Consider the following 21,712-nt stretch of genomic DNA (forward strand, 5'->3'; position numbering starts at 1 on the left):
AAAATAACTATATAAGAAATGTTCTCATAATCTTTGATTTTACTGTTTAAAAAATAAAAATAATATATCACACCTTGAGATTTACTCAATGTAGTATATTCTAAATTATGTTTCATGGAATGATCAGGAATCTAGGTATTAAGTGATGATTCATTTTGAAAAAAGAAGAATGGGATTCCTTCATTAAGTTAATTTCAAAAGTTTGGATTGGACAGCTTGATTCTTGCAGGATTTCCCCAAAGCCCTTTTCATGCTACTCAACGTTACAAATCTCAGTAGAGGGTTTTGCTGCATTGCATCTCTCAAACTAGATTCATCCATGGCATCCTTTTCTGATAGGACATTTCATAACATCTGGTGGAACACTGTTCCACAGCATGGAGCTATTGGAGCTTGGAGCTCCAGTATTGCAGCTTGGAGCTCCAGTATCGCAGCTTGGAGCTATTCCAAAATAACCTTCTAGTGAACACCTATCTACACATGTAAAAGTTAGGAAGTGAAGATTTATCAAATAAACTCATCATCTGTGTATGTCCACTACATATGTAGAAATTGTTCTATTGGCTTAACTGGTATCCTGAGGAGTTGAAGTGTCAAAAAATAAATGCAGTGCTGGAAAGAAGAGATCTAGACAGTTATGTGACTGAAGCTAAAAGAAACCTATGCCCCTTAGTTTGGTGAGGTAGAGATTATCAAGAATTAAGGGTGGACTTCCAGCAAAACATAAAGTAGAAACTAGTTCTGGGTGCAGGCTTAGACTTCCTAAAAAATAATTTCACAGTGACCAATCCCCTTGCTAATATGACTTGACCCCTCTCTGAACCCTCAAATGAACCAATAACAACCAAAAGAAGAAACGATAAGAAAGCTCCATCTTCATATTAACTCATCCATGGTGTATACCTAGGGTCTGTGTTGACCAACTGGAAAATGTGATGGGATTGGGTCCCACTGAGTCAAAGAGGGTGCCGAGGGCAGGTTGACAACTCTGCTGGTCTCTGGTGAAGTCCATGTGCTCAGAAATAGATGGCAGACCCTGAAAATCTACCTAGTGGATGGCAGATGGGGTCCTGAGTTTCATGCCCTGCAGTGGTCAGAGACTCCACCCTGAGTGAAAATACCCGCCCACTCACCTTTCCCTAAGAGGCAGTCCATGGACCAGTAGGTGATGGGGAACGGTGGACCTCAGCCAGCAAAGGGACTGCATGAAGGGTGAGCCACAAGAACCAAGCTCTGAGGCAGGCAGGCAGACTCCACCATCTTGAGCACAAAGGCCAGGCAAGAGTATAGCAGGGCTCAGGCTGGCCCTCCTCACCCCATTCTTCATACAGTAGCTTCCCAGAAGGAAGCCCCTTCAGAAGTGAGCCACTGTGAGAAGGGCATCAGCATGGGCCTGGACAGAGACAGCAGGGAAACGGAGCAAGGGAGACAGCAGCCTAGGATGAGCAGCACGGGATACGCTGGAGAAAGAAGCCTGTTGTAAAGCTGCATGTACCTCATCATGATCATTAGACAGAAGAAGACAGCCTGTCTGAAGCAAGGACACAGACGAGATAGAGAAGATGAAACATGAATGCTGGTCACCTTATCCACTGCTGTATAACAAATCACCTGAAACTTAGTGCCAAAAACACCACCAGGTGTTGGTTTCCTTGCCATCCTGCTGTGTGGGCAGGGCCGGGTGGGCAGGGTTTAGTGTGTCTGCTCACAACAGGGGGTTGTACGGTGGCCCGAGGGACAGGAGGAACGTTTCCACTCTGCTCACTCACACTACTCAGCCATGAGCAGCTGGTTAGACCCGGCCCATGCTGGAGACCTCTGTGGGGCTGTCAGCCGGCTCACCTGCACACAGCCTCTCCTTGGGGCCCTCGGGCTTCCTCACAGCATGGCAGCTGCAGGCTGAGAGCAGTTACCCAAGAGGCAGGAAGCGGGGGCTGCCAGGCCTATAAGGCCGGGCCCAGAAACTGCCTCAGGGTCACTACCACCTGATCCTGTTGGTCAGAGCAGCCAAGGCCGCCAGTTTCAAAGGATGGGATAGATAGAACCACCCTTGTGAGGAGAAGCATCAAAGAGTCAAAGAACATGGGGCCAATTCTAAAACCGCCATAGATACTAAACAGCATACCATTAGAAAGTAAACTAAAGTAAACTAAAAAGTAAACCAAAGTTGTCTTTGGACAATCAATGAAGAAAAAAAGCCACTATGGAAATAAAAGCCATGTTGGAAGCAGCAAAAACAGACCGAACTACTGAAAAGACAGGGTAGTGGAGGATTTCTTTATGAAAAAAAAGCAAAGTGACATGGAGAAGAATAAAAAGTGGGCCGGGAGCGGTGGCTCACACCTGTAATCCCAGCACTTTGGGAGGCTGAGGCAGGCGGATTACCTGAGGTCAGGAGATCAAGACCAGCCTGGACAACATGGTGAAAACCGTCTCTACTAAAAATACAAAAATTAGCTGGGCGTGGTGGCGCACACCTGTAATCCCAGCTATTCGGGAGGCTGAGGCAGGAGAATTCCTTGAGCCCAGGAGGCAGAGGTTGCAGTGAGCTGAGATCGTGCCACTGCACTCTAGCCTGGCCAACAGAGTGAGACTCTGTCTCAAAAAAAAAAGAATAAAAAGTGAAACAAGATCAAAGAAAAGTTCTAGCTGTGGAAGCAAACGAACTCTGGCACTCAGGGAACCATGTGTGGCAGTGTGGATTTGTGCAGCATCATGACTGAAAACACAAGTGCTGTTTGATCCAGCAGCTCCTTCCGGGAGCAAACACACACATCTGGTAATGTGCACTCTAGCACGGGCTGCCGTAGCAAAAATCTGGAAACTGCCTGACAGCTGCTCCACAGAGTTCGGTCCATTCAGTCATAGCAGATTCACAGCAAGCTCACAACGCAGCGCTTTTAAAAGTGACTTCATTTGCATATGCTGACCTAGAAATATGTCTCCTATACATGGTTAGGCAGAAAAATTAAAAAGTACAGTGCAAAAAGAATATGCCCCTAGTTTGTTGACCAGAAAAAAGTAAATACTACCTATGTATGCATGTATCTAGGTTATTCTGGAGAGAGGCTAACTTTCATTGCATTTAGGATTTGTCAAAGGTTTACTTTTTTCATCAGGTCAGAATTCAGAAGAAACTTGAAATAACACATGGCTGTATTGTTCATGACTTGTAAGATCAACATTTTAAAATAGCACACCAGGTGATGGAAACAGAAGTATAATCAGTCGTGTCATTTGGAAGAGAAATGCCAGGGCACCTTATGGTCTCCAGACTGATGTCCTGAATGTCTCCTTGTGATCCACCATAGTGCCATGAAATCAGTTTTCGCCGAAATCATGTCCCTCCCTCCACCGCAATGAGACCTCACACAGGTGACATCAGCAGAAGATAACAAGACTCCGCTGTGTGCCCCCGAATCCCAAACCCAGAAGAGAAGGTTTTGCTATACAGTTTTGACTTCTGTACTATCACTTGCTTTTTAAAATTAGGATATTAGAAAGCTTAGATCATTTTTTAATGATGCTAGCAAATAGCGTATGCTAAAATAATTGACCTGGGAGGAGAACTGATCAAGGTGGACAACTAAATGCAACTAGTATATGCTCCTCCATGGAGCGGGACCAAAATAACAAGTACATATTCACACTTCCAATAGATGATCTAAGAGAGAACACGAATGCAACCGAGGAGCGACAGGAAGCACGGAAAGCAAAGCAGAGGGAAACGAGGCAGCCTGCTTGGCCAGGAATGACTGGGGAGCTGGAAGAAGCTTCCAGATGTGGGGAAAGCATAAGTGAGAGATCCCCAGGGCTCCACATTCCAGCCAAGGACTTCTACAGTCCTAGCAACAGGAGAATCCCTCGACTCACGTGGGCCTTAAGACTACCACAGGGAGCTGCCTAGGGATCACACAGAGGCATTGCTCCATAGAGGGAATTCACACTGAGTCCCACAGGCTTCCGAGCTCTGAGTCGCTGCAGTTTGGTGCCATACTGAGAACCAAGCCCCCAAAGGACTGCGTCTTGCCCTGGGACTATTGCTGATGCTGCCACCACCGGGCCAAGGACAGAGAGGAGAGTGGACACCGCCACACACCCCAGGGACAGATCCCCCTGCTGCTGCAGGCTGCTGTGGGACTGAGACACAAGCAAATCCCACCCCCTGTAGCTGCCTGCCTACACTGCTCCCCCTGAGAATGGCCCCAGCCTCCCCAGGAGCAGGCCCATAGCCAGCGCCATTCTGAGAGCCAAGCTTCCACAGGTCTGTGTCCTTCCCTGGGCCAGGGCTGATGCTGCCACTGCCGGGCCACACAGGGAGAAGAGAGGCCAGGCACTTTCACCTACCACAAAAGCAAATCCCACCACCACTGCTGAGGGCTGCTGTGAGACCAAGGCTCAAGGAGACTGCATATCCCACAGCTACCTGCCTACTCTGCACCTACTGAGAGTGGCCCTACCCTTTCTGGTGGCAGGCCTTCAGGGCCGCCACTCCTGGCAACCTAGAGACCACCCCTCCCTGCGTATCACAGCCAGCACCTGAGTGCACTACCAGGGAGCCTGAGCGCAAGTCCATTGGCCTAGTCACATGCCCCAGTACTTGAGTATGACATCCTGTTGCAGCCACCGCCAACACCGACATGGACCACTGGGGTTCCAGTGAGTTGCCCTACCACCATTACTGCCATCACCCACGTCACACCCACTGCTCAGGAACCCAAGAACCCACCCACATGCCCAGCCACTGCAGCATCCAGACAGTCTACCTGAAAGCCCAAGAGTCAACCTGCTTGGACCAACTGACACCAGTGCTAGTGTATACCGCCCTAGGGCCCAAGGACAGGCATACTCAGCTCACTGCTGTCACCACTGTGGTCTGAAGACTGGCCCACCTAGCATCCTATTCACAGTACACCTTCACGACAGCCTCCACTAATAACCATACCCTGAGCCACTGAGAAAATCACAGATGTCACTGAGGCAGTTTATGGCCAAAGAAATTATACATAGACTAAATACTGCATTCACCCCAAATCAAACCCAAAGAGCTATAAAGCTATATATATATATATATATATATATATCTCCAACAACATATATACATCTTCAGGAAAAAGACCTTTTCTACGAAAGCAATTTCAAAAAATTGGAAGAAATGACTGTTATACCATATGGGCAGATATCAGTGTAAAAACACAGGAAGCATGAAAAAGCAAGGACATATGATACCTCCAGAGGAACACATAATTCTCCAGCAAAACAATCCCAATCAAAAAGAAATTCACAAAACCCCAGATGAAGAATTCAAAATATTGATTTTAAAGAAGCTAAATAAGATATAAGAGAATTCTGAAAAACTGTAATAGAGAGAATTCAGAAAAGCAGTTCAGGATATGAATGAGAAATTTATCAAAGAAATAGATATTTTTGAAAGAACCAAACAGAAATTCTGGAACTGAAGATTCGTTGAATGCAATAAAAAATATATCCCAAACTTCACTGATAGACTAGGTTAGGCAAAATAAAGAATCTCAGAACTTGAAGACAGGTCTTTTGAAACAATCTATTCAGACAAAAATAAAGAGAAAAGAATAAAAAAGAATGAGCAAACCCTTCATGATATATGGGGCAGTGCAAAGCAACTGAATATTCAAATCATCAATATTCCCAAGGTTGAAGAGAGAATGAAAGATTAGAAATCCTATTTAATGAAATATTAGATCAAAAGTTCCCAAATCTAATAACAGACCTAGACATCCAGATACAGGAGGCCCAAAAGTCCCCAACAGATACAATGCAAAATCATCTTCTCCACAGCACGTTACAATCAAACCACTTAAAATCAAAGCAAAAGCAAATATACTAAAAACAGCAAAAGAAAAGCTTCTGATCACCCATAAAGGAAGCAGCATTAGACTAACAGTGGACTTCTCAGCAGACACCTTACAGTCCAGGAGAGAAGGGGATGACATTTTCAAAGTGCTGAAAAAAAAGTACTGCCACCCAAGGAGACCATGTCCAGCAAAACTATCCTTCATAAATAAAGGAAAAATAAAGCCTTTCCCAGGTAAGCAAACACTGAGGGAATTCATCACCACTAGACTAATCCTAGAAGAAGTACTCAAATGAATCCTAAACGTGGAAGTAAAAGGACAATATTTACCATCATAAAAATGCACAAAAGTATAAAACTCACTGGTAAACCAAACATACAAATAATCCTGTTAAGTAGTGGGCTAAGAACATAGACAGACATTTCTCTAAAGAGGATATACGAATGGCCAACAGGTATATGAAAAAATGCTCAATATCACCAAATAGCAGGAAAGTGCAAATTACAAACACAGTGAGATACCATCTTATCACAGCTAGAATGGCTATATTAAAAAGATTTTTTTAAAAATGCTGGCAAAGATGCAGGAAAAAGGGGAACTCTTACACACTATTTGTGGGAATGTAAATTAGTATAGTCACTATGGAAAATAGTAGAGAGACTCCTCAAAACAAAAGCAGGCCAGGCACGGTGGCTCACGCCTGTAATCCCAGCACTTTGAGAGCCCAAGGTGGGTGGATCACGAGGTCAGAAGATCGAGACCATCCCGGCTAACACGGTGAATCCCTGTCTCTACTAAAAATACAAAAAATTAGCCGGGCATGGTGGTGGTCCTGTAGTCCCAGCTACTTGGGATGCTGAGGCAGGAGAATGGCGTGAATCTGGGAGGCGGAGCTTGCAGTGAGCCAAGATCACGCCACTGTGCTACAGCCTGGGTGACAGAGCTAGACTCCATCTCAAAAAAAAAAAAAAAAAAAAAAAAAAAACTACACATAGAATTACCATATGATCCGGCAATCCTACTATTGGGTATTTATCCCAAGGCAAATAAACTTGTATCAAAGGGATACATACACTCATGTGCTTATCATAGAACTATTCACAATAGCAAAGATGTGGAATCAACGTAAGTGGCCATCAATGGATGAATGGGTAAAGAAAATGTGGTGTGTATATATATGTGTGTGTATGTGTGTGTGTATGTATACACATATATACATATATGCGTATGTATGTATATGTATATACATATATGTGTGTATATATATGTATATACATATATGTGTGTATATATACACACATACATACACATATATAAACACACACATACATATATATGTGTATATATATAGCACACACATACATATATATGTGTATATATATAACACACACACAATGGAATACTATTTGGCCTGAAAAAGAATGAAATTATGTCATTTACTGCAACATGGATGGAACTGGAGGTCATTATGTTAGATGGCATAAGCCAAGTACAGAAAGACAGATGCCACACGTTCTTACTCATGTGTGGAAGCTAAAAAAAAAAAGAGAGATTTCATGGAGATAAGGAATAGAATGATGGATACCAGAGGCTAGGAAGGGTGTATGGATGGGAGTGGAGATGAAAGAGGTTGGTTAATGGGTACAAACATACAATTAGACAGAACAAATGAACTCCAATATTTGAGAGCAGAGTGGGGTGACTATAGTTAGCAACATTATATTGTATATTTCAAAGTTGCTAGAAGAGAGGGCTTGAAATGCTCCCAACACATAGAAATGGTAAGTACTCAAGGTGCTAGACATCCCAAATACCCTGACTTGATCATTACACATTCCATGTATGTAACAAATACATGTACCCCATAAATATGTAAAATATTTTGTATCAATTAAAAAAATTTTAAAAAGAAATAATTGAAATTGGCTTAAAACTATGGACATATGCACATTAGTACTTAAATATACTTATGAATAGCCCAGTATTTCTCGGATCATAATCATAAAGCAATATTCAGACTTGACTTGTCTGTTGCCATCTACATTCCCCATGAAGCTGTGTGTGACCAAAAGAAAAGATGAGAGGAGAAGACTAAAAGATGCAAAGATTTTATATTTAATATATTAAATAAATAATATAATATATTAAATAAATAATATAAATAAATATATTAAATATATACATTTAAAAATTTTTAAATAATTTTAAAGCTTTTAAGATTTAATAGTATCTTTAAAATTCAGACTAAACATACAGACACACACACACACGTACACACACAGTATTTTGTGGCTCAGGATTTTATTCTTTGTTAAAGTTGTGATAAAATACATGTAACATGAAATTTATCAGCTTAATCATTTTTTTATGTGTACAGTTTAGCAGTGTTAGGTACATTCATATTGTTGTACAACCAATATCCAGAACTCTTTTCATCTTGCAAAACGGAAACTCTCTCCCCATCAAATACCAACTCCCCATTCTCCCTCCCTACTAGACCCTGGCAACCAGCATTGTACTTTCTGTCTGTATGAGTTTAGCTACTCTTGGTACCTCACCAGAACCATACAGTATTTGTCCTTTGGTGACTGGCTTATTTTGTTATGGGTGGAGGGTGTCCAGCTTTTTGGCATCTTGTACGAAGAACTGGACAAAACGCACAAACACAACAAGGAAACAATGAAGCCATAAAAGCAGAGATTTATTGAAAACAAAAGTACACTCCACAGGGTGGGAGCGGGCCTGAGCATAGGGTTCTAGAGCTCAGTTACAGAGTTTTCTGGGGTTTAAATACCCTCTAGAGGTGTTCACTGGTTACTTGGGGTACACTCTATGTAAATGAAGAGGCTAAAGTGAAGTTACAAAGTTATTGTAAATGAAGAGGATGAAGTAACGTTACAAAGTCATTTACTGAGTGTACGCCCTGTGTAAATGAAGAGGATATTTCCTGTCATATCTGAAGTGTTTCCATTTGATTTAGTTCTAGGAAGTCCTTAGGTTCCCTGCCTCCAGGCCCTATTCTCCTGTCTTAATTTCACTCAGCATAATGTCCTCCAGGCTCATGCATATTGTAGTGAATTCCCTTCCTTTTGAAGGATGAATACTATTCCGTTGTCTGTATAGATGGTGTTTTGTGTATCCACTCATCTGCTGAAGGACACTTGAGTTACTTTCATGTTTTGACTATTTGGAATAATGCTGCTATGAACATGAGTGTATACAATTTTATGCTTTTCTTTCTTTTTTTTTTTTTTTTGAGATGGAGTCTCTCGTTCTGTCACCCAGGCTGCAGTGCAGTGGTGTGATCTCAGATCACTGTAACCTTCGCCTTCTGGGTTCAAGCAATTCTCCTGCCTCAGCCTCCCAAGTAGCTGGGATTACAGGCACCCACCACCACACCTGGCTAATGTTTGTATTTTTAGTAGAGACGGGGTTTCACCATGTTGGCCAGGCTGGTCTTGAGCTCCCGATCTCAAGTGATCTGCTCTCCTCAGCCTCCCAAAGTGCTGGGATTACAGGCATGAACCATTGCGCCCAGCCCACAATTTTATTCTTAATGGAATTTCTCCCTCTGCTTTGCTTTTAGGCCCAGACCCATGGAAAGTGGCCTGTCAAGTGGTACGCTCCGGAATGCATCAACTACTACAAGTTCTCCAGCAAAAGCGATGTCTGGAGCTTTGGAGTGTTGATGTGGGAAGCATTCTCCTACGGGCAGAAGCCGTATCGAGTGAGCCGCTCCTCTTTCATTTTCTCACTGTGGGGCCGTTAGAACAGATAAGCACCAGACTGTCTTTACAGGAACTTAAAAACCCTAAAATCTGAGCACCTCTCTGAGTCTCTCGTTATCTTTTACCAGTAAGCAGTTAATGTGCCCTCAGTCTGTTCCAAACTGAGGACGAAATATATGATGCTCGCTGAAGAGTGTGCTTTTCCCATTGTGTGTCAACGCACGTAAATATACACAAAATACAACCCAGCTCATTATTCATTAGAGTTGAAATAGAAATCATGACTATTTACAGTATCTTAGTTACATTTTTTAGATCTTTTTCTTTTTTTTGAGACAGAGTCTCGCTCTGTCTCCCAGGCTGGAGTGCAGTGGTGCGATCTTGGCTCACCTCAAGCTCCGCCTCGCGGGTTCACACCATTCTCCTGCCTCAGCCTCCCGAGTAGCTGGGACTACAGGTGCCCGCCTCCACGCCCGGCTAATTTTTTGTATTTTTAGTAGAGACAGGGTTTCACCGTGTTAGCCAGGATGGTCTCGATCTCCTGACCTTGTGATCCGCCCACCTCGGCCTCCCCTAGATCTTTTAATTAAAACATATATACCAAAAAGGGCACAACTCTTAGCATGCAGCACAGTGGTTTTTCCACAAATGAAACATACCCGTGAAATCAGCCCCCAGATGACAAACAGAACCCCAGAGGCCGTTTCCTCTGCACACACAGCCTTCCCCGCGGCTGACCCATCTGACTCCAGCATCACAGATTAAGTGCTCCTGTTTTTATACTTCATATAATTGAAATCATACAATGTGTACTCCTCCATGTCTTGGAGTGGCTGTTTTGTTTTGTTTGGCTAACACTTTAAAAAAAAAAAAAAAAAAAGCTTATGCATATCTTGCATGTTGTAGGGGATGAAAGGAAGTGAAGTCACCGCTATGTTAGAAAAAGGAGAGCGGATGGGGTGCCCTGCAGGATGTCCAAGAGAGATGTACGATCTCATGAACCTGTGCTGGACGTACGAGTGAGTACCTAACACTGTCTGCGACGTATTTAAATGCTCTGGAGACAGGTGAAATGGCTGGGCGTCTGAAACAAGCATAAAGTTCACCTTTTCATGAATCAGAAATGTGCCCCCTTTCTAAACAAACAATGGTGGGGGCTGGTCCTGCTTTAAGTTTAGACAGGGACTCTAACCCAAGTGTCCAAATTTAAACGTCGATAATGGTGGAGATATGGGGCAAGGGCAGTCAAACTAAAAAGGTGTTTGTAAGAGTTTGGGGCTGGATGCCGTTTCTGGCATATAGAGGATGGTAGCAGTACTCAGTAGGGGATGTTATACTTTCCTGACTCCCTGATGACCATGAGCAGTGAGCGGTGACCTCAGACTCTGGTCAGCTCACAAATGGATTGGCTAAGGTTGCACTTCCCTAGAATCTACCTCGTCTTTGAAATGGTGGCCTCAGTCCACCCTGACTGCCATCATATGTCTCGCTTAGTGGATCCAGGTGCTGTTATGCTTGTAAAGTACATCTGGCATTATTCTCAGGTGATGCTCAGGGCAGCTGAGCAGGGAAGGAAAATGCATTGTCACTGAAAATTAGGAGTACAGCTTTGCCAGGCTCAGCAGCCTGCTTGTGCGTGCGTAGCAGGGTGACCCCAAGCTGCCATCTCCAGCTCCCTGGTACTGAACTGTACACACAGAACCCATGCAGCTTAGAATCGACGTGGTTTGTGATCAGGAGGACATCACAAATCCTGGCCATGGATTTGATGCTTTGTGGAATCAGGTTTGCCCTCAGATACAGCTGACATTGCCAGAGCCTCTGAAAGATGAGGGCTATTTCAAATGCTGCAGATGCCACCTGGGGTTCCGAGACCTCCCCTCCCCACCCTGGGAGTATCACTCTACCACAATTGTGAGTGATGGGGAAATAATCTCATTCTCCATCTAGAAACCACCCAGGGCACAGCCACAAAGGCAGCAGGCAAACTGTGGGTAGTTGCTACCCTGCCCCTGCTGCTGCCATGGCTCAGGAGAGGGGCCTGGCCTGGACCCTGGGGCATCTTCTCCAACCCCAAGTGTTAGTGCTACAGGGAGACCTAAATGTCAGCAAGAGAGAAGTGTTATTCATAGATTTAGGAGGATGTTTATTCCTAAGTCTTGGCTTAATTCTCCCAGTGCCCAAATCAGAATTGTCAGAACCATTGGCAGGTAGGCACTGGCAGCACTGGACCCTGGGGAGGGCAGCCCTTGGGCACGTGGCAGCCTGTGACCCTTTGCTGGTCGTGTTCTTTGGTCCTGCCTGCAAGGCTTCCCTTCCTGTAGGAGGGTGAGGAGGGTAGAGTTTAAATCATTGTGATACAAATGCAAAAACTTGGAATTAAAAATGAACTCGCAGTGGGGAGTTTTTGCATTTAACGTTGATGCTGATCTATTTATTTCTGTCGATTCTTCTTTGTGGTATGTGTTTTACAGTGAGGAGTGAAAGGTGGGTGGGGAGAGGGCTAGGTGCTGCAGCCGGGGGCACCACCTCCCACTTGGCTCCCGGGTGGCTGCGGTGAGGCTGCTGAATACCCTTTGGGCCATGGTGCATTCTTGTGACTCAAGGAATCAGGATGGGGGCCGCTGGGCCCACCTCAGTCCTTCATGGACACAAGTAACAGTGGGCACTGTTATTTCCAGAATGGTCCACCGGGGGAGGCCGGGGAGGGAAAGCAGTCTACGTGATACTCACTGGATATTCACCAGAATTACAGCGAAGTAGAGCAGTAAACAGTCTCTTTAAGAGAGCATTCTTTCGGCCGGGCGCGGTGGCTCAAGCCTGTAATCCCAGCACTTTGGGAGGCCGAGACGGGCGGATCACAAGGTCAGGAGATCGAGACCATCCTGGCTAACCCGGTGAAACCCCGTCTCTACTAAAAAAAATACAAAAAACTAGCCAGGCGAGGTGGCGGGCGCCTGTAGTCCCAGCTACTCGGGAGGCTGAGGCAGGAGAATGGCGTAAACCCGGGAGGCGGAGCTTGCAGTGAGCTGAGATCCGGCCACTGCACTCCAGCCTGGGCGACAGAGCGAGACTCCGTCTCAAAAAAAAAAAAAAAAAAAAAAAAAGAGAGCATTCTTTCTAAACGTGTTTTCCCGCCTGGAGATTTAAGATGGAACCTGAGTGAGGTTCCCAGGCAGGCAGTGTCTTTCCCCTTTTGGTTCCCACCCCAGTCCGCTCTGCAGTGGTGCATTTCCGTGAGTTCTGCAGGCTTGGAGGAGTCAGCTCCCGGGCACAAGCCCCAGTCAAAGGGAAATCATGACGATGCCCCATGCCCCAGATTAGAAATCGCAGCTCCTTATCAGACTTTGATTTATTTCCCAGCAAAGCGATATTTCTGAAGGTTACAGTGTTCCTAGTAGTGACCTCAAACAGGGTTGGGGGAGGTGGGGAGATGTTCAGAAACTTTTGAAGCAGCTGTATTTGTCTGCGGTAATACCTGAGTTCGTTGCCTCACGCCAAGCAAATCGAAGATGCAGACACCCAAGAAGTGAGTTTAAGAGCAGAGGTTTAATAGGCAAGAGAAAAGAGAGAAGCTCTCTCTCCTGCAGACAGATAAGGGCTGCCAAGTGGTTCTTCAGGTTCCTGTGGAAACACACAGGGTTTTATAGACGAGCTTGAGTCTGATTTACATAGGGTCCAAAGATTGGTTGGACCAGGTGGGTCATTTACATAACACGGAAAGAAACTGGTCTCCCCACCCTAATCTTTTATTATGCAGATGAGGTCTCTACTTGGCCAGTGCCATGTTGCCTGCTTTTTTTTTTTTTTTTTTTTTTTGAGACGGAGTCTCGCTGTGTCGCCCAGGCTGGAGTGCAGCGGCGCAATCTCGGCTCCAGGATGGTCTGGATCTCCTGACCTCGTGATGCGCCCACCTGGGCCTCCCAAAGTGCTGGGATTACAGGTGTGAGCCACTGCGCCCGGCCTTTGCCTGCTTTTTTACTGCACACTTGGCAACAAGGAAAGTGGAAGAGGGAACCTCCATGTTGAATATCCCTGGCCTCCAGGTGTCCCTTTTCTATCGACACAGCTTCCAGCATTTACCTATGCGAGCTTTTAGCTTGCTTATCTATGCTTGCAGCTTGATTCTTCAGGCTGCTTTTTGTTAGAAAAAGACATGATTTAGGGGCTGCTTTTTATTACAAGGAAACCTTACAGAGAACTCTGTCACCCACTCTATATGCCTACATAATTTCTTTCTAGCTCCGTATCACTTTGTCTGAACGTAAGAAATTCAATGAGGTGCAGTTGAATGAAAAAAAAGAAAAACATTCCTTGGAGCAGGGCCACAAGGAGAACTCAGAAGCGCCAAGGGCTGGTCCTGGTAACCGGGGCTATTGCTCGAGGCCCTCCAGAAGGTGCAGGGGTCCCTCACCGCAGGCCTTGTCATCAGTTCCAGGGTGTGATCCTGGGATTTCAAAGGGACTTCCCAGCCTCAGTGACAGAGCCCTGAGAAGGCAGACAGCATCCCTCGCTCACCGTTGTAAGAGAGCCAGAGATTACCTCCAACCCCTTTTTAGTCTTAGCGGGCTCTTCAGCTGGACCTGAAACCAAATTGATACCAGGCAGATTAATAAAAGAAAAGCATACCAATTTTATTAGTTTTACATGTTTATGGGGAGACTCGCAAGAGAGTGAAGTCTAAAGAAGTGGCCAAAGCAAGATGCTTTTATACTTTTTAGACAAAGAACCATACATTTAAGAAGAAATGACAGGACTAATCTGGCTAGGAGTAAATTTTCTAGAGAAGGCACTAGGAGATATGAGGATGGTGTAAAACCGGTGGAAGATAAGGGATACTTTGTTAAATATGTTTACTCAGGCCCATTGCAGCTCCAGTGCCCAGTCTCTGATGATAAGGGCCATTTTCTCATCCTGCTACAGGGAGGGTCTCCTTCCCAGAGGAATCTTTATGGCTTGCTGCAGACACAAAGAGACAGGTCAGCTCGTCCTTTCCGAAACCACAATTTATCCAATATTTTCAACTCAAAATAATCAATACCCCAATCTGGCGTATTCTGGGATGGCCCGTGCTTCACTCCTTCCCCCTCCGGCTTTCCAAAGAGGAAACACATTAGAGTCTGCCCCATGCAGGTCACTCAGGAAGGCAGCGTGAAAGCCGAGAAGGAAACACTGGCCCTTAGAAAGCAGGACTCAGTCAGGAAGCCTTCCACTGCAGTGTTCTCCAGAGCCAAGTCGTGCTTCGGGTGATTGAAGACACCCGTGGGGAAAGCCCTTGCAAATGGAGAGAAGTTGGTGCTCTTGATCCTGAAAAACAGTCTCCTAATAGTCCCAGCCCTCCAGTGGGGGCCTCTGCCGAATGGAGAAAATTCCTGGGCTCTCCAGTTTCTCTGAGAGTCAGGGAGGCTCGAGATGCGGCTCCAATTCCTGTTTAAAGATCAGTAAGCCCAAGATACAGCATGAATTCCCAGGACCTTGGTGAGATCTGCCCTGGCTCCCTGCACAGCCTCAGCCAGCTTTCCTCTGAGCGGCACGTCCTCTGAGAGCCCTGGGTCATTCACAGGGTCGGTGGCCACTGCCGGAGCTCATGCTGTGCAGGCTGCCGCCCCAGATGCAAGCCTCACAAGCCTCAGACCCTGTCCTTATCAGACCTTATAGTTGGGACTGGAGCAGACAGGCAATAAATAATAAGCTAAAAATAAGTGTGTCCTATGGTGTGTCTTAGGAAAGGGATGATTCCAGTGAGAAATCAAAGCAAGGAGGGCACAGGGGCCTGGAGGACATCACGTGTGTGTATGGGGTTTTTAAAGCCCTCTCGTGTCGAAGTAGTTTCTCAGAGTTGCCTGTAGCACAGAAGCATATTGGAGCTTCTAGAATGTGGTGGATTCAATGAAGGGACTACAGATGGTCCTAGTATATTCTTTGTTTTGTTTGGTTTTGCTTTGTTTTGCTTTGTTTTTTCATTTTTTCCTCAGTTGTAAACAGCCACCCTCTCCAAGGTGATATATAGAGACAGACAGAGAGAGCGGGAGGGAGGTAGATGAAGGGAGAGAAAGAGGGAGGGAGGGAGAGAAGCAGTCTCATTAGCACAAACCTGGGTGTGGTTAAAGGGGGTTTATTATGAGTAACAAAAGATGCTGCTTTCAGCCCAACAATCAGGAAATTCCACGGGTTTTCGGAGCTCTGTGCCAGGAACCCAGGATGAAGACCGTATATCTCTTTATATAAAATCACACACTGGAAACTTTAAAAGAGAACAGAAAATTATGGGGAGGGAAGGGTCACACATCCAATAGGGGCTCCAAATAGGCCACCTTTAGGGATTGCAGCTGAGACGTGCAGGCTAAGAAGCAAGGTTGGGTATAGGGATGAGGGGAGAGGAGGAGGGTCACTGGGCATGAGGGGCAGAGCAGAAACTGCACTCTGGCCTGAAAGCAGAGTGGCAGGCGAGGGCAGGGCAGGAAGCTGGGCACGCAGGGGCCATGCATCACCCTCCTGCTGCTGAAGCACAGCTGTGTCCCGGCTTCCTGGAGGCAGCATCTCCCCTGGATGCACAGGAGAGATTTCCTAGGAGACCTGAGCAGGTGTTTTTCCTGAGGACGAGTCTGTATTCCTGTTTCCCTTTATTTGTTTGGTGCTTGGCTGCTGGGCAGATGAACCCCCAGAGCAAGATCCAAAGGTGCTCTTTGTACCATTTGGATCCCCACAGTTGGAGCAGAGCCCCCTGTTTTGCAAAGATGCTAAAGTATGTTCTCTTTGACTATAGAAGTTTAGGAGCAAGATAGAGGCTGTCCCTCTGGGTGGACGCATGCTCCTGTACCAGAGGCTTGGCCACCATATCCCCTCTTGGAACACACTTGGTGGCCAGAGACAAGGCCCCTCTCAGTGACACCGTGGGAGGCCCGTGTCCCCAGACATGACCACAGATGGCTGACCACACTGATCAATTCCAGCAGTTTTATCATTCTGCTCGCTATTGAAAGCTATAAGTAAAACCATGTATTTTGATGCCATTTGACAAAGCTACCCATTTTGATTTGTAGAAGCCACTCTGCTCTTAAAATGATGAGTGAGTCTTGGTCCTGATGCACATTCTATGGCTGTTCTCTTGTGTCGACATTGAACCATATGAAATTGCCATTGCCATAGGTCAAAATGGCTGAACGTGGATGGTTTCATACAATTTAACCTCACATTCTATTTCACTTTTTCACTTATTATATTTCAACTTCACCCACTTGTAATATATCCAGAAATCTTGCAAAATAAGAAAAATAACTTCTAAGTGAGGATTGATTATCGGGGTTTTAGTACTTGCTTCCAACTGATCTGTAAAGATGTCTGTGCGAGAGTAAACAGAAGTGTCTGTAAATGTTTGTTTAGAGACTGCGAATTGTTAACGCTTTTGCCCGTGGTTCACTGACATCAGTGCCTCCCTCGCCAGCAGTGGCAGTAAGGACTGGCTGTATTAAGGTGGATCATAGACAAGCCCCAGGTCTTTGCTTCTGCCATGACATGTTTTGAGTTTTCATAAGAACCCGTATCAACAGCCCATTTTCAGAAAATCCAGAGCCATGGATTAGAGCGTGGAAAGGAAGAATTAAAGCTATGTTCGTATTTCTTCTCTTAACAAGATTACGAGTCAGATGTTGACTATATCCGCAGTACATTTGCCGAGTATTTTCAGACACCTGTTTTGCTAAAATCACAGCGAGATTGTGCCTGTGGCACAGAAGCATATTGTGTGCCGCATACCTGAACCTGGGGCTAAAACACTCCCAGTTCTAATGCAAAAAGTCTCCTACTTTAAGGTGAACGTGAATCACCTGGAGGTCTTGTTAAAATACAGATATGGATTATTTAGGTCTACAGTAGGCATACACTTTCCGACAGCCTTCTGGTCACCCTGGGGCGGGGAGCACAGGGACCACACTGTGAGCTGCAGGCCCTAGAGTCAGCCACCAGGGAGCAGCACCACTGGTACTCAGCCTGCAGAGGCCCCGCTTGGCGATCAGCATTTTTTCACAAGCACATTGACAAACAACAATGCATCTCTTCCCGTTCCAGTGTGGAGAACAGGCCCGGATTCGCAGCAGTGGAACTGCGTCTGCGCAATTACTACTATGACGTGGTGAACTAACCGCTCCCATACCTGTCGGTGGCTGTCTTTGATCACAGAAACAATCACAGGAAAATGAATCCAGAGGAACTGATTGTCAGCCACCTCCCTCTGCCAGTTGGGAGAGCCAGCCTTGGATGGAACACGCCCGTGACGCGTCACCCAAAGCCTGTCCCAGGACTCACCCTCCACAAAGCAAAGGCAATGCTGGGAGAGAAGACGGATGGCAGGATCCCAGGGGCTAGATGGATTTGTTTGTTTTCTTGTCTGTGTGATTTTCATACAGGTTATTTTTACGATCTGTTTCCAAATCCCTTTCATGTCTTTCCTGTTCTCTGGGTCCTGGAGTGCATTTGTTACTGATTGTGCCCAGGGGCATTGCAGAGTGGCCTAGAGCACTCACACCCCAAGCGGCCTTTTCCGAATGCCCAAGGATGCCTTAGCATGTGACTCTTGAAGGGAGGGCAAAGGCAGAGGAATTTGGCTGCTTCTACGGCATGGCTGTGACAGCCCATGAGACTGATCCCTAGTCACTGAAAAGCTTTCATGACAATAAAAATGTTTTGAGGCTTTAAAAAGAAAATCAAGTTTGACCAGTGCAGTTTCTAAGCATGTAGCCAGTTAAGGAAAGGAAAAAAAAAAAAAAAAGGCCTGGATCCTGCTTTTACTGTCTGTTATGAGATGGAAGACTTACATGTTTGTGATAAAAGGAGACCGTTTGAATGAATTGGCTTGGCTTACTTTCCCCCCGAAATCCTCTCTCCTGCAGACTGTCTTGACGACCTGGTGACTGGTAAATAAAGCCCTGCATGGAGGCTGCAGAGCAGGGGCAAGAGGCCCAGTCCCCGGCGTCTCACTGAGGACAGCTTCGGGCTGCCTTTCCCTGAACGTCCACACCTTCCTCTCCTCCACAGAGAGGGCGCTGCCAGAATCCCCTGTTGCTTTCTGTGTCTGTAATGGGGGACAGTACAGGATCAAAGCCATCTAAAGAGTTTCCAAAGGAAGTGTTAATTCATAACAAGCCAAAGACCCTGAGCCTCACCACAAATAGGCCTTTTGGAGTGTGAGTTTGAGTTGAAGATACAAGACCGGAGAATTATTTTCTGGTCTTAACTAATCCTTGACTTATGAAAGGAGTGGCTGGATGTGCCAGGTTTGGTAAAGTGGTGACCGCATCTGTGAAAGAGGCTGTGAGGCTGAACTCCTGGTGGCTTCCTTCCGTAACTTCCACAGGGAGCCTTTAACACAGGCCCCGTGCTCGTAGGAATATGGTAGCACCTATGTAGGAAGTGCGTGCAGTTTTCTGTCTTCTTTCTGTGTGATTTTTGGCCTCTTTCTCAGCACTTCTCCCCTCCCAGGAGCCTCGGGATGCCAAACGTCCAGAATGTGATGGGGCAAGAGGGGGGCAGGGGCCTCACCTCCCTGCAGAGGTCCAGCCGGGTCTCCTTGTCCCTGGACAATCTCCTGAGCCTGTCCGCTTGGTGAAGCAGGCACCTGTGTGCAGAATTCCCACTGTGGCCAGCACGAGGAAGTCTTTTCTGGTGAAAATGTGTCCTGCGGTCAGGAATCATTATCCTTCCCCCTGCAGCCACTAAGAAGGGCAAATAGAGAAAGGCAACTGAATTGAAGGATTGGTCATGTGAAAAGGGCTACATTTGGGAAGCTGGGAAAGGCCTCCGGGCTTCTAGAGCTTCTAGAGCAGCTAGCTTGGGCTGGATTCTCATGCCCAGGCTGCCCCTTGGATTGTTCTACCCAAGCTTTTCCCTGGGGTCTGGGCTCACTCCATAAGGTAAGGTGCCTTTCACCTTATGGTCCTTGTTTAGCAGGACAAAGGAGCATCATGGACAGACTGCCCTAGAGGCATCACATTGGCTCCTGGGGCCGTGAATATCTTGTCCCCCAGCAGGGCTGAGTGTTTCTGTCACAGAAAACAGTGCGTTCAGTGGTGAAAATCGTTGCATGCATGTTTTCATCTGAGCACGTCCTTCTCCCATACTCCCTATCACCCAGCCCTGCCTGTAGTTGCTGGATGGTGATTGCCCTTGGACATCAGTCCAATGACTGCAAGTTGGCCTGGATTTCCACTTGCAGAAGCAACAGCTGCATTGTCAGGCCTCCCAGCCCTGCAGAGACTCCCGCCACTGGTTAGCAGTGTGTCATGTTTTCCATTCATTTCAGAAGAGCTACATTGTGTCACTGGACATTTTTTAAAACTGTGATTTTTAATAAAAACTTACCTTGAGCTTTGTGATGATTTTCATGGAAGTTATTAGGATACGGTAAGTCACACTGTCAAATAGCGTCAAGCAGCATTGTCACAGGGGTAGCTAAATGTTTTCTAAAACATTAAGTCCCTGCCATGTCCTAAAAAAGTGAATGTGTGGGTCAGGTGCAGTGGCTCACGCCTATAATCCCAACAATTTGGGAGGCCCAAACAGGAGGATCTCTTGAGCCCAGGAGTTTGAGACCAGCCTGGACAACATAGTAAGACTTTGTCTCTGCAGAAATCAAAACATTAGCCAGGTGCGGTGGTATGCACCTGTAGTCCCAGCTACTTGGGAGGCTGGGGCAGGAGGATAGCTTGAGCCTGGGAGGTCAAGGCTGAAATGAGCTCTGATGGCACCACTGCACTCCAGTCCGGGTGACAGAGCAAGATCCTATCTCAAAAAAAAGAAAAAAAAAAGAAAGAAAAAAAGAAAAAAAAAAAGTGGATGTGCACAGGCCACTCAAAGTTGTCTGTGAGATTCCACCACACAGAAGGGGGAGGCCCATCAGGGAGGGGCCCTGTCTTGCCCTGCCTCTATCTCTTATTCATGAGCAGAGCATCTACCCAGCAAGGGCCTGACAGCCCATGGCCTGCCTAATAAAAGACAGACTGAGGAGACCCAGAAATCCCCCATCAGGGCGAAGCAAGGTTGTGGGTTTTGAGCTATTCCTTTCTCTATGAAGACAGCCTAAAGGAAACTGGGGTAGACAAAGAAAGCCTCAATCTCTGCCTATTCTAAGGAGGTTACACACATGCACAGACATGCACACATGTACATATACCTGCACACATGCATGCATGCATGCACAAAAGGCATGCACACGTGTACATGTGCACACATGCATATATGTTAATGCATACATGTATATACACACATGTACACATACATACACATGTGCACGGGCACACACATTTATGTGCACACATGCATCCACACACAAGCACATGCACAAATGTGCACATACACACATTCACACGTGTGCACACATGCACATACATGTACACATACTTGTACCCACATGCACACATAAACATACACATATGCAGAAACAGGCACACATGCATGCACATGCACACAAATACACAGAACATGCATGTACCACACAGTACCCATAGACATATAGCAAACACATACCACATACACCTTCACTGCACATACACACATTATGCCATACACACACACCACACAAGCACACACACACAAAACGCACACACCACTGCACATACTGAACCTTACTCCAAATAACCACTTAAAAATCCATGTGAGGCAGTGGTCCTGCAGTGGATGCACCCTCGTGTCTATATCCATCATCACCACCACCCTCTCTGGGGTCAAGCAGTAAGGGTCTCTCCCTCACACTCTTCCATCCTAGCCTCCCCTGGATCCCCTCTGCTCTTGCCAAGCCAAGTTAGGTTTGGAGGAAACAATGAATTTGGCTGGGCCAAGGCTCCCTGGGTCAGCTGGGAGATGGGAAGGACAGAGACTGCCCAATAACCCAGTGGCCTACAGGGGGCTGCTCCAAATACAGTGGGATGGTGAAGCACCCTGAAGTCAGAGAACACAGCACACAACAGACCACTGGGCTCCAGCCCTGCCCTTGGGCACGTCCTATAAATTGAACCCCCGAGCACCACAATTTCAGCTGAGGGTGGCTGCACTGACACATGCAAGTGCCAGCACAGTGGCCTTATTCTAAAAATGTCAGCAGATGCCATGGTCTGTGCTGATCATGCCAACTGCTGAAAGGAATGCTGCGGGCAGCAG

The 21,712-nt window shown here is 46.2% G+C and overlaps 2 protein-coding genes across 8 annotated transcripts in view; both read left to right on the top strand.

Moving 5' to 3' along the window:
* Nucleotides 1–18,264, top strand: part of SYK (spleen associated tyrosine kinase) — a 94,511-nt gene extending 76,247 nt beyond the window's left edge. For all 4 annotated transcript variants that reach the window (XM_050761269.1, XM_050761271.1, XM_050761270.1 and 1 more), the window contains 3 exons: nucleotides 9,421–9,561; nucleotides 10,469–10,581; nucleotides 17,630–18,264. In XM_050761269.1, coding sequence (XP_050617226.1) covers nucleotides 9,421–9,561; nucleotides 10,469–10,581; nucleotides 17,630–17,702 — 327 coding nt within the window. In that variant the 3' untranslated portion in view covers nucleotides 17,703–18,264. The remainder of the gene's footprint in view (nucleotides 1–9,420; nucleotides 9,562–10,468; nucleotides 10,582–17,629) is intronic.
* LOC126937670 (40S ribosomal protein S20-like) overlaps nucleotides 1–21,712 on the top strand; it is a 1,038,442-nt gene that overhangs the window by 628,466 nt on the left and 388,264 nt on the right. The gene's annotated exons all lie outside the window — the stretch shown is intronic.

Source organism: Macaca thibetana, chromosome 15 (assembly GCF_024542745.1).
Source record: "Macaca thibetana thibetana isolate TM-01 chromosome 15, ASM2454274v1, whole genome shotgun sequence".
In the NCBI taxonomy this organism is placed as follows: Eukaryota; Metazoa; Chordata; class Mammalia; order Primates; family Cercopithecidae; genus Macaca; species Macaca thibetana.